Below are 12,846 nucleotides of genomic sequence, written 5' to 3'. Positions count from 1 at the left end.
AACCGCTGGCTCCTGGGGAACGGTCCCTCCTTTGAAGGATGAAGTCACCCAAGTTCTACTTGTCAAGCCTGATCTCCCACGATGCTAGGACCCAGCTCCAGCCTCTCCCAGGGTTTCCCACCCCGCCGGGCTCAGCGGCATGCTCATCCCTGGTGGCCCAGGATTGCTCTGAGTTGTCACGTTGCAGCAGCCTGAGCTTGGGGGAGAAAATGGGTTGCGCCAGGCAGAAGGGTGCTTTTGCAGGGGTAAATACGAGATACAGTTCATGTAACTAAGGCTGAGCTGACTGTCTTTCGTCACAGCACATCTATCGATATACATGAGGGAGAAATGCAAACTCAACTTCTTCAGCCAAGTCCATGGGACAGCTTTCGAAGTAGTATGGGATGGTGAAGAGGCAGAAAAGCAGATGGAACAGGATACAGAAAAGGGCAGAAAAATATTAAAAAATAAGGCATATCGACTGCCTGCCTGTGAGTGAGCAGCGGCAGGCTGGGGTGCAGCGGCGGGGAGTCAGCGGGTGGCCCTGTGCCTTCCTCCGTGGGAGGTCGGTGCTGGCTCAGCACGCCGGAGGATGCAGATCCTGCTCTTCCAGCAGGCGGAGGCTGTGCTCAGGAGGGAGACCTGCTCAGGGGAGTAGAGGTCAGCTGTAGAACTCTTCTGTCATCTCTCATCCTCTCTTGCACTGAGTAAAATAAAATTTAGAAGCAAATAGTCAGGTCGCAGAGGTGTATTTGCTGACCTGGAGTGAGCATGCATTGTCCTTTTCCCAATCCGTGTACTATAATGCTGCCTCTAGTTGAGAGTGGGGCAACTTCTAGGAGGGGTTCCAGAAGCAGCTGGAGATGCTTTAAAACTTTCAGGGCAAAGTCTGCCATCCCTTTGCACCAATTCAGGAGCAAAACAACGTTGCTCAGCAGAACAAACATTTAAAGCTGATTGTAAGCCACAAAATCGAGATGGAGCCTGGGATGAAACCCAAAGATCCCAGAGAACCAAAATACAGGGAGCTTGAAACTGGGCTACATGCTCCGAGTTTGCCTGGCCTCCTTTTCAAAGGTGCTGAGGACTCTGCTTCTCTAGTGAAGTCGATGAGTGCTCAGGATCTTTTTGAAACATTTATTTAGTGCCTAAGTATAGATCTAGGACTGACTAACTTCAGGCTCCAAAAATAGTGCAGGTGTCTGCCTTCTCGCTTTTCCTCATTTCTCTTTGCCTTGCTCTTTAATCTCTTCTTCAGCTCCCACGTTCTCCCTCCAACTCCCTTCATTTTTCCATCCTCCCCCAGTTGACTTCTGCTCCTGCTTCTACCCCCTCGCTCACTCTGATGCTTCTCCTGTCCCGTGGGAGCCACAGAGCGTTTCTCAAGGTCCGTCCTGAGCAAGCCTTAGGTGACACCCTTTTTTTTCTCCTTCACCCTAAATTCTCCCTGCCTCATTCTCAGGGGGACAGAGATTTAAACAAACAGCTCTGTTCTGCTCAGGAACCTGCTGAGTTCAAGTCCCAGGTATCTCACCTCTCCTAGATGGGACTGACCAGGGCTGGTAGCAAAAATGGGATGACCACAGAGCGCTCAGTCGGAGTGGGAACCCAGAGCAGCTGCTCTCCCTCTTGCCCAAAAGCATAAATGAAAATGTCCCATTTTCCTGTGTATTTCCATCGAGGGCATGGACTGCCAGTGACAACAATAAAAGACATTATAATGAAGCGATCATGTTAATTTTGTGAACAGGAAGCTCTCATTAGTGGCTTGTGTTTTTCAAATCAACCAGAAGACAGATGTTGCTGTGAGTCTGATGGATCTTGTCCCTGACGTGAGTTTTTCTCTGTTGCAGGAAGGCATGCCCCAAACGCCGAGTTCTACCAGTATGTTTACCCCATGTAGCTTCAGCCCTCATCTACATAATTCGAAAGAAGATGAGCAAGGAGGACTGATCTTCCAGGATGGAAACCTTACCTCAGCATCTCTGGATGCTCTAATCCAGCATCTCATACCTACCACTGATTACTACCCTGAAGTAAGCAATTCATAGTATAATAAACAGTTTAATTTTGATGAATTGGGGCAGCACTTTATGCAAAAGTGCAAATGTGTTAAATTTTGAATTAAGAGGGCTAATTTAAAAGCTGCATGCAATTAAAGCTTGGTGAATTGATGCATTGCTTTAAATGATATTTCACTGCACTATAATTGTTCCCATGAAAAAGCAGATCCCAAAGTTGATAGTGCCTTTAAATACGAGAATGGGGTGAGGGGGGAAAGATGTGGTGGTGATGAATTAGTGATAGAGCAGTCAAAGCACTTCAAAAATAGCAGTGCATCCCAGAGAGGTTTAGATGAAGACTGAAGCAAAAAACTTGCAAGTCTGAACCAGCATTAAATTTGCTGAATTTCAATAGCTATTGAAGTCATCCAGGTTTGTCTGCATGTACAAAGCATTCCCGCAGTGACAACAGAGACGCTTCTTCTGATGAGTTCATAATTTACCTAGAATTATGTTCACACTGACATTGCAGTCACTGGACAGCACAGTCCAGATCCTAGTCCTTGCTCCATCAGTGAACGTTCGGTGTTTCTTTACCAACAGTGTGAGGATCTGAACTGGAAGCAGGTTTATGGTCCTGCAAGCCATTAACTGCACTGGAGTTTGACTGGAAGACTTGTAAGCACTAATATATCTCTATGGAAAGGCTTGTATTTCAAAGCAGAGTAGCATTGACTTCTGGGCAGTTTAGAAGACTATGAAAGTTATCAATGCTGAGCAGACAGCATGTTTTAAATTACCGCAGCTCAGTTTCTGATCAGCTAAAAATATGTAATAGAGAAGCATATCAATTAAAAAAAAAGAACAGAGAGGCAATAAAAATAGGTAATGGACAGATTAGGCTGTGAGATTTTCATTAAGTGATGTGTAATATGTAATATTATACCTGCTGATCAGAGCAGGGCTAGGTCTGGGGGAAAGAAGATAATTCAGGCATCGGGAGGGGTCAGGATGCAAACAACTGAGGATTCATACATATATTTTAAATTCACTGCTGGAATACTTTAAATAATCCAAGGATTTATCCAACAGTCCTGTTTCCCACAGCTTCATGGATGTGGGACTGCATATGGTATGGCTTGGCTGATAGGAAAGAATTTTGGGGAGTTAGCAGAATAAATGAAATATTCCTTAAAACAGGCTGGGTGAGACCTGCAGGGCAATAGCAAGATGTGTCTAACCTGGGGGTGCCTGCAGCTCACAGTACAACACAGAGATGCCCGAGTGTTTATATGTTTAGTTTTCACTGGCCTCCGCGCATCCCTGGTTGTGCCATCTCCTATACGTGGGCTTGCTCCTGTGCAGTGACCTACGCACTGTCTTCGCTGGATGTTTGCACAGGGTTTGGGCAACCAAAGGCTGGGAGCGGATGCTGTGGAGGAAGATGCCACTGCCTCCTGCACCCACTGTAACCAGTTCCATTTTCGGGGTCAGGAATCCCTATGTCTTTTGGACATAAAGGTCTGTCCCAGTGGAAATGCAAAAAACATGGAGTTTGGGGCTTTTATGGCTAATATGACTCACTGTGCAGCTGCTTACAGCGGGTCTGCTTTCCTTTCTCCCACAGAAAGCCTATATCTTTTTTTGAGTTCCAGACTCTTCATCGAACCCCATGAACTTTTGTCCCGAGTTTGTCACAAGTGCATTGAGCAGCAGCGGCTGGATGACCCTGTGCTGGACAAGGTTAGTTTATCTTTACAGCAGAAAAATGTGAGATATACTCCATGGGCAGAGAATTCTGGGGCTCCGGTGTGTGTCCTTTGCCTTCCTTTGGACTGAATGAAGCAGAAAGGATGACAGTTGCTGCTGAGCTCCTGACATTGAGGCGTCCTAGTGTCCATGTCCAAGAACAGTGCTCCAGGCATTAGTCACTTCAAATCTTCTTCTAATTTTCCCTTTCCCCCTGTCTCAGTCTTCCCAGGTGACTTTCCTTCTTAACTTCTTTAAGGCTCTGATGAAGCCTGTGGGATGCGAGGAGGTAGGATGTAACCCTCACACACTCGCAATTGCAGATGTCGACACACCACTCTCCCTTTTTTATTTAATGCATCTACCGTTTTGCTTTCTTGCTTCTGGTTCAGTAATATTCCTCTTGGCCTTACCTGTCACTTCGAACACTACGTAACAGCATGCTCCTACCCGCTAACCTCCTGTTGCCAGCACTGATGGATTGTCCGTGCAGCCCTGCTGCAGAGCGGCGCTGTACACCAGGAATAGGTTGGAGCAGTAGTGAGGCTGTGACAAGCTCACAGAATGAGAAAATCCAAGCTGTTACTGCGTCGGCACTCCTCCTGGTTTGCCCAGACTGTGCAGACTGTTACGGTGTGTAACAACACATGTGCATCCTCTGGCAGTCCCACAGACGGTCCGGTGGTGATGGATCCCACTGGGTCCTATTCAGTGCTGGGTTCCACCCAAGCTCTCCTCGGTGCGTTGATGAAGACCTCTCCAGCGTGGTATCTGGAGGAGATGCACCGTCAGTGCGGTGGAGGGGAGAAGAACGTGCATTAGTTGCAACTTTCTGAAATTATTCTCAAAATCAGCCTTTCCAGCTTTCAAACAGTGTTTTTGGCATCAAATCCTGAGTCACCAACATCTGAACGCGTGTGCTTGTTTTTGCCCAGGCACCTGGTTGCATGAGTTACAGGAGCTCTGCCTTCACTATGGGGAACATCAGCCAGACCGCTTAGAAATCTGATTCTTGGGTTGCCTGTACAGTTGGTGTTAATAGAAATATCTGCCTGAGGTGCACCACATAAAACAATTTTTCTAAGGCATGGTGGGCTCTGTTCTCTGATGCTATGAGAGATGCAAGTTCAGGAGGATTAAAATGTGAGCATTGCAAAGTTATGCTACTCATTAAACTTCGCAAGAAATGAGAAACACTCTCTTATTATGAAGATCTCTGTCTGCCTGAATCTGCATTTTGGACTGGTCTGGAGTTGCACGGAGTTGGTGGGACACAGCTGATTTCATGTTCCTGAGAGTGGGGCTGACTATGAAACTTTGCACACAAGTGACCCCCCATCCGCTATGTCCTGTGACTTGCACAAAGTCCTCTCCTTCAGTTCATACTAGCAGTTTACACAGCTGGAGCAAATGTCTCCCCAGACCTTTGTAGTTTTCAATAAAGCTTTCCCTTTAGCAGCCACCTGCTGGTCTTTGAGCCTGAGCTTAATGCTAGCTGACAGCAGTTATTTTTAGAGATGTGGTTCATTGAAACCTGTTGTTGGTGGAAAGCTGAAATATGCATTTTAACCACCTTGGTTGAAAAGCAGAGAGCTGTGGAGCTCAAGAGTATAATTTTTCCTGATTACAGGGTACACTTGAGCTACAGTACGTAGGATGCAGAAGAAGGCTGTTTGTTTTGGTCTGTGTTTTCTGTAAATAAAAGTGCAGTTTGTTGTTTAACGCAATTTCCTTTTCACGTGTTCCTGGGTTACAGAGGATGAAAGCCTTAGAAACAGCCACACTGGCCGTCTTTTGATATAACACTAATGCACCAATTGTGCTGTTCCCCACATTTCCCTCCTTGCCCCGTATCTTCCTGACTATTCCCACTGCTGCATCCTCTGATAAATCTACACCAAAAGCAAAGTGGGCATCAGCTGTGTGTTATGTGAGTCCTGTCGTGACCTTGAGCTCATGTGGGAAGAGAGCAGCATTATCAGTAGCCCAGGCAAAGTTACTCACGTGCTGGTGTTTTGTCCATCTTTTCTTCTTCGTGTTACACCTGCCACTAGTCACTAAGCAGTTTTTTTTTTCATACAGCCAGAAAGCAAAAAAGCAAAAAATGCCTCTTTGTTGGTCAAGACATACATTCCAATCAATTTTTCAGGGAGGGATGAAAATGTAGGAGGGTTGTACGAAAGGGAAGAGCATATGGTTCAAATCAGCAAAAAGGCCAGATGTTTTTAAAAAAGGTATAAAGGTTGCACCAACAAAATGTCTATCCAACCATCAACTGGCCAATTGCACATGCAGAATACTTAAATCTGCATGTGAAGCAGACAGTTGTGCATGCATCTAAGTTCGGGTATATTTTGCATGCCAGAATATCTCATTTGTGCACTATGCTATTTGTTTGCACGTGTGCAGATTTTGCTAGTGCAACCACAAGTGCCTTTTTTAAAAAATCTGGCCCCATGTTCAGTGACATTCATGTTTTCTGGGAGACTTTAATGAGTAAACACGTTTCAATTCCTGTCCATCATTCTGGTTTCCATTTCAGGCTCGGATCAGGAAATTTGGTCCCAAAATCTTACAGTTGCTGACAGAGTGGACAGAGACATTCCCGTATGACTTTCAGGAGGAGCGGATGATTGGCCATCTGAAAGACATGATTCACAGGATAGCTCCGTGCGATGAGGTGAGGATGTCTGACCTGGGATGTTGTGTGGAGATGTTAAGTTCATTTTCCCGCTTGATTCCTCCTTTTGCCATGTTCCCTTCCATGCCTCTTTCTGGGAACTCGCACCGCTTTGATCTCCTCCGATGGTTAAAACGTGCAGTAGCTTCCCTGAAAGCCACATCTCTCAGGTTAGGTGCCCCTGTGGCAGTGACATGGGGACACACTGGAGTGATCGGTGGAATTTATCTACTACACATCGAATTGCAAGAGAAGAACATTCCCATTTCACAGATGGAAGATCTGAGGAATAGCGTTGACTGAATGTGGTGCTCACAATTCAGATAGCAGCAGAGCTGTGATCTCTCAAGTGATAGTCGAGCAGAGGAGTGAAGCATCGTGACCCGAGACCAACCATCCTGGCCCAGCAGTGGCTCACGGAGCGCTCCAGGATGTTTAGTTTACTAGATGGGGAGTAGAGCAAGCAGCCAGTCATCAAGTGATTGCATTGGGGAGCTAAAAAATATCATCAGTTGCCTGAAGGTACCTGATAAAGGCTTTCTTTCTCTAAAAGAAACACATGGTGGTGAAAGTGGAACCACCAAAGGGCATTATGGTCCTTTTTTGTCTCACCTTCTCCATTTGCTTGTGTCCTTGATCCCTTGTGCTGAAATCTATTTTTCCGTTCCTTGCTTTACGTGTCTTCAGTCTGGTGGGGTTTTTTTTAAATCAATCTTTGCATTTTGTCATCTTTTTCATTAGTGAATCTAACAAGGGTTTGGCTTACACCTTCCTGTCCTGTGTAAAAGAGTTCACAGGCCCTGTGCTTGAAGTGGTCGCTGTTGTAAAACTGGGACCCAGACAGGAGGTGAGCAGGCACAGAGCAGCAGACCCTGATCACGGTTTGACTGATGCCACTGGAACTCCCATCAAAGTTCACAAGATCTATGGGCCAAGAGACAGCTCCTGTTGAATCCAGCCTGACACGGTGACATAGCAAGGGATAGTCCTTACATTTAGAGAAAATACAAATATTTATGGACATGTAGCTTCTCTGGGAGCATGAAAGTGGCAGAAGACAGCAGTGCTTGGCCTGCTGGGCAGAAGCAGTCTGGATGGCTGTATGGTCTTGGTGTTGAAGTGGATGAGCATGTGTGTGGCAGAGTGCCAGTCCATGGAGACTCTGGGAGATGTGCTTAAAAATTCAGGTGGGTGAACCCCATAAATTAATTCGGAAACATTAAACATACCACAAAGTCCATGAAAATAATAAGGATAAGAGCAAATAGTACGTAGAGAGTCTGTAATTACTTCTAGGTTAACCGTGGGATGTGGAAGAATTCAGTTCCATTGGCTACATCAAAGCCTGGCTTCAGGCCACAGATGGGTGCAATTCAGGAGAACAAAAAGTGTGTACCCATGAGTCCAAGAAAAGGAGGCGTGGGGAGAAGAGAGAAGGCATTAGCAGGGTTGCAGCACAACAGAAATTAAACTGGACCTCCTACCCACATGAAGCAGGAGAGAAATGGAAACAGCTGCTCCTGGGCTGGGCTGGCATGGTGGCTGGCACTTTTGGGTGGCCATGGGCGGGCATGGATTGGCCAGCTGGGCTAGCCAGCCTGTGGGAGAGACAGGGTGGGAAGGGGAAGCTGCATGGCGCTTTGGTGGAGGTGAAGGGAGCGCAAAGGACTTTCAGAAAGAGCCAAGGTGGCCTCAGTTCCATTGACCAGAGCAGTAAGACTGCTTCCTCAAGGGGAGGAGGAAATGAACCAGCCAAAAGGGCAGAGAACAGGGGCTTTGTGGGTGCTCTTTTGAAGAGCCATAAATGCTAAAAATCAACTTTTCGCATACAAAGCAATGGTTTATTTGCCTAACACGAGCAAGCACTTGCACGCCTTTGCTCCAGAGCATGCAGAGCTGTATACCAGTGCTTATGGGTGTCCTGGGGGGCCCCAGGCTACATTAGGTTCAAATCATAGTTTTTCAAATATTACTAGACACTGTAATTACAAGTGATTAAGCCTGAGCAAAATCAATAATTAATTTAAGAAACATCTCATATCCTACAAATGCAAATTTCATTTTTTAAGGGACAGCACAAAAGAGCAGTGGTGCCCGTTAGTTGTTTGGAAGAAAGTTGTTCCCATTGTGAATCATACAAATTAAAGGTTGAAAGATTTGTGAGGTCATCTGGTCCATGTAGGTTAATGCAGGATTTTCCCCTGCAGTGTATGCTCCTGTCCTTTGTAGAGTCCACTTTCTAAAGGCTCTGTGATGTGCTTATAAAGGTGTCCATGCTGAGAAGCATTTCTCTGTAAGTGCTGTGATTTGCATTTAGAGTTAGAAATTTTAATTAAAATTTGAGCTCCTAAGCCACCTGCTGAGGCCTGCTGTCTTTGGAGGAACTTTCCCAGTTATGAGTGAAAATTTTTGTTTAATATTTAACAGTAATATGCTGCTTTTGACTGTTAATGTGGCAACGAAGTGAAATTGGTTGATAGAGTCCAGCACGCGGCCCCTGTACGATGGGGGGTCACTTTGTGGCAAGATAATTACCAGCGTGTTGAAGGTAACAAACAATGTTGTTTTCACTTAGTGAACATAGTTTAAAGAAGGCAGGCAATGCTTTTGAAAGGGCAAAAGCAGGATTTTTTTTTTTTTTAATTTCTCCCCCAACACGCGCAGAGAGCTTTCTAGGCAAGGCTGCACCAACCAATTTTCAACGAGTCTCTTCAGGAGCTCTAATTTCTGAATAATTTTTTTGTGTCCATTAAGTGTCTCTTATTTCATTTCTTATTAGGTGGTTGGCTTACCCAGGTCTTTGTTTACTGTTGTCTATATTTTTGTGCCATATTTCCTAGGAAACTGGGTGAAACTGGATCTCTTGATAAGGATTTATTGAAAGGCTGGCTAATATGCATGTCTTTCAAGCAATTTCATGCTGCTTTTTGGCTTTTCATCCAAACAGTAAAGAATTTGATTCAGCACAGACATGGCTTCCTCATGGATTTCTCATCCAAACTCCTTTTTGAAATAGAAATGGGTTTTCAGCTAGAAGTTTTTTAGCCAAATGTTTTATGTTCAGCAGAAAACTTGGATTTCAGTGCCATGCCCGCACCCCCACCCTCCTCCCCAAAATTAATTCCCCTGTTTACACAATATGTTCACAAAATACCAAATACGTCACTATTTGAGTTTCCGCCAAAAAATAACATTCTGTTCAGAGAACTTGGTAAACTATGCTGAGATTTGTGAACACACCTGGATGTAAATCAGAGAAATATTTAGATGGTATTCAAGAGTTTGGGTCCAGGACAGTCTTTGTAAATCAGAAGTGTGACCATCTGTTTGAGTAAGGATTACATGAAGATGGCCAGTACTCACTCTTCGCTGGAGCTAGTGTACATCAGAACAGATAAAAACTGAAAGAAGCAAAAGTTGAAGCACTCGGGATGTTCTAAATGTTTCCAGCCTCAGACTGTAATGATACAGGGTAGATGTTAGCATGTTACTCTTCACTGTGGAGTTGTAGGAGATGCTACTGCCAGGGTGCAGATGGGATCCTGTGTAGGTGAGAAGAGCACTTCCTCTGGCTTCTGGCAGCTTGAACACCAAAACAGGGTGCTGTCAGTACCTAACACTGAAGACTATCCACGGTCTACAAAAGTCTGAAGGAGACAAAGGCTGGAGTTAAACCATGGGATTCAGGAGTACTTCCCCTGGGCTGTGTCCAGGTTGGGATGCAACACAGGTGTGTGCTGGTCTTTGTGGGAAGGCACACTCCGGCCAAGTCCCTGTTGGGATCGTGAGGACTGCGTGGAGGGTGCCGGGGGTACATCTGCTGCCCTGTACAGATTTAACAGAAGAGGGCTCCGTGCCAGCGCTGGTTTCACACCGGCAGATTACAAGCTGACGTTACTGGTAGCTTGACATTACCAAATTCTGTTTGGATGGGGAGTGAGGCATCATTCCACTTGTGAGCAGCCTTGGGATCTCTCCACTGTGTGTCTTTGTGCTGGAAGAGCTGCTGATCGGAGGCCAGCCTGCGCAAACTGTTTTCCCAAGTGACCGTGCTCCTTGAAATTGAGCAGTCACCTTTGCACCCATGCCTGATGCCTCTTTCTCTGGCTGGGAAAGCCCACGAGGCCGTGTTCCTCAGCAGGGTACACCCTGTGCTCCACGTGAGGCTTTTGCCCAAAGACATTTCCAATTAATCCTTGTTTTTAGAGCCCATCCAGCAGTTCTCTCTGTTATCTCAGTTTTATGACATCTGCATCTGTCAGTCTTGAAGAGCTGAAGGCATTTCTTTCTGCCCATCCTCCGTGGCCAGTGGCTTCACTCACTGTCTGTAAAGAACAACCTGAGCAACTTAGTAATGATCATCCTGCTGAGCACATGGCTGTGTGGAATACGATATGAGCTTCCTTCGGTAGCAATTAACGTTTTGGATATTAAATACTCCAAGCTACACAATGCTCAGACCGCTCCAGCTGGGTAGCAAGTATCAGCATGCTTCTGCTGCTCTCAGCTCAAAAGGATGGAGAGAGGAGCATTAGAAACATTTCTTATTCCTAATAAATGAGAGTTTACTAGGCACCACTAATGGGTAGAGTTCTCAGCCAACACGTAGCTGACTCAAAGGATAGGTACCAAATGCTGCTGTGCTCTGGAAAGCTGCAGTAACTCATGTTGTAGCATTACCTTTCCTCTGATCGTGATGTTGGCAGGAATACGTGAGTATCGGTGCCAGCCCAACCCACCAGTCCTGCCGGCCTCTTCTCTTGACTGCAGTCTGTTTCTGTGGTCCGGAGCACAGAACTGTAATTAAGCCAACTGGTTATTCTGAAATAGGCTTGTTCAAAATAAAATGGTAACCTGTTGTTGGCTTAGTATTTTGCAGAAGGGGAAATTCAGCAGAAAACCACTCCTTTGTCAGGTTCTGTGGGTGGTTTATGTTTCTTTCTCTCCCTGTCTCTCCAGGCCTATTGGAAAAAGATGAATCAACTTTTGCAAACCCTGAATCAGAAGCTTGCAACCCTCAGCCATGGGCAAGAAGGGATTGTCAAGATCAGTGCTGCTGTCTCCGATAAGCTGGTTGCCTTTAAAAGCAAACCTCCATCAATTCAGAGAGAAATCCTGAGCGTCTGCAGTGACCCTTACACTCTGGCTCAGCAGCTGACACATGTGGAGCTGGTAAGTGGGAATGGTTCCCAACTTCTGCAGTCAGAGATATTATTTTAAGCCATCAGCTGCTAAGTATTCCAGACACAACCAAAAAACGTCTGCACTGCTGCAGCACGTCCCGTGCTGTATCAGCACTGCAGCAGGAGGCAGGGTTTGACAGGTTAAGAGATGCTTGGGAAGCAAGTTATATATCAGAGTGTTCCTGCGCATCCTGGGCAGGTCCCTTTACCTTCTCAGCTTGCTTATTTGTGAAATGCGAGTCATAGTGCCAGGAAGGTCAAGGGGCTCTCACTTGTGTAAGGTGCTCTGACCTCCCCCAGCCTGAAGGTGATCCTGAAATAGCTGGCTGTTAGCCCTTTTATTAATTTGGGAGAAAATTTAACTGTTCAAATCTGTTCCTATAGATACACAAAGCATCTGAGTTGCCTGATGTATTTTTCATTCTTCCCTTTGGGACTTTGTGCACGGAGGCACAAGGGTGTGCAAACACCACTCCCACACGAAGTCCTGCTGTTCCCCTCCTTGGACTGCTGTCCACTCTCAAACAGGCTTTTGATGGGAATCGCTCCAATTGCAGTACCAAGACACTGGCCAGACTGTTGTGTTGCACACCCTTCTCCCAGGTTCAGGTCCTCCCTGTAGACCTCCTGGATGTTCAGAGAAGAACATAAAACATTGCTGCCATCTGCAGATCTCTAATGATTCCCTGCTGCCTGTCCTCCTGTAGACACTCTTCATCCCTGAGAGGAAGGCTGGAAAAACAAACCGTAAAATGGACTATGCATTGGAGTGAATATCATGGAATTAGCCTTGGGAATTGTGAAGGTAGTTGATATTCTATTTGTCAAGAAGTGGAATAGCTCAGAAACCCCAAATTTAGAATTATCTTCTCACCTCGGTTAGTTTTCAGAGCATGCAACTCTGTCTCTCTTTGCTTTATATAGCTTAAGCCAGAGGGTAAAAGTCCTTTTGCCTGGAGTTTTTTTCTTGCTTTTATTCTCTTCTACAGTACAACAGTCTTTCAGAGGGAGACTCCTGTAACAGAGGCACCGCTGCACTTTTAAAACTGATGCAGCCAGAGGTTTTCATTCCACTTTACTGTAATCAGTGGTCTCTACCTTCTCTTTCACTTACTGCATCCAATACACCAATTACTCTGCACTAAAGCTGTCTGATAGTTATTTGTTTGTAAGAATTATTTGCTACTTATTTAATAATAATTATTTTTGAGTAAGAATCCTGTATGGTTTCCAGTGGCAAGGTGTGAGA

At 45.6% G+C, this 12,846-nt stretch overlaps 1 protein-coding gene across 1 annotated transcript; it reads left to right on the top strand.

Annotated features, from left to right (window-relative positions):
* Positions 1-1,841: 1,841 nt before the first annotated feature.
* Positions 1,842-11,586, top strand: LOC104469064 (ras-GEF domain-containing family member 1C-like; the record flags this gene model as incomplete). The annotated part of the gene is made up of 4 exons (XM_010083408.1): positions 1,842-2,032; positions 3,617-3,728; positions 6,277-6,414; positions 11,374-11,586. Coding segments are annotated over exons 1-4 (654 nt in total), but the record flags the coding sequence as incomplete, so codon positions are not given.
* Positions 11,587-12,846: the final 1,260 nt, after the last annotated feature.

The sequence above is a fragment of the Pterocles gutturalis genome, unplaced genomic scaffold (assembly GCF_000699245.1).
Source record: "Pterocles gutturalis isolate BGI_N339 unplaced genomic scaffold, ASM69924v1 scaffold40740, whole genome shotgun sequence".
NCBI lineage: Eukaryota > Metazoa > Chordata > Aves > Pterocliformes > Pteroclidae > Pterocles > Pterocles gutturalis.
The sequence above is the reverse complement of the archived record's forward strand: the minus strand, read 5'-3'. Positions and strand labels throughout refer to the sequence as shown.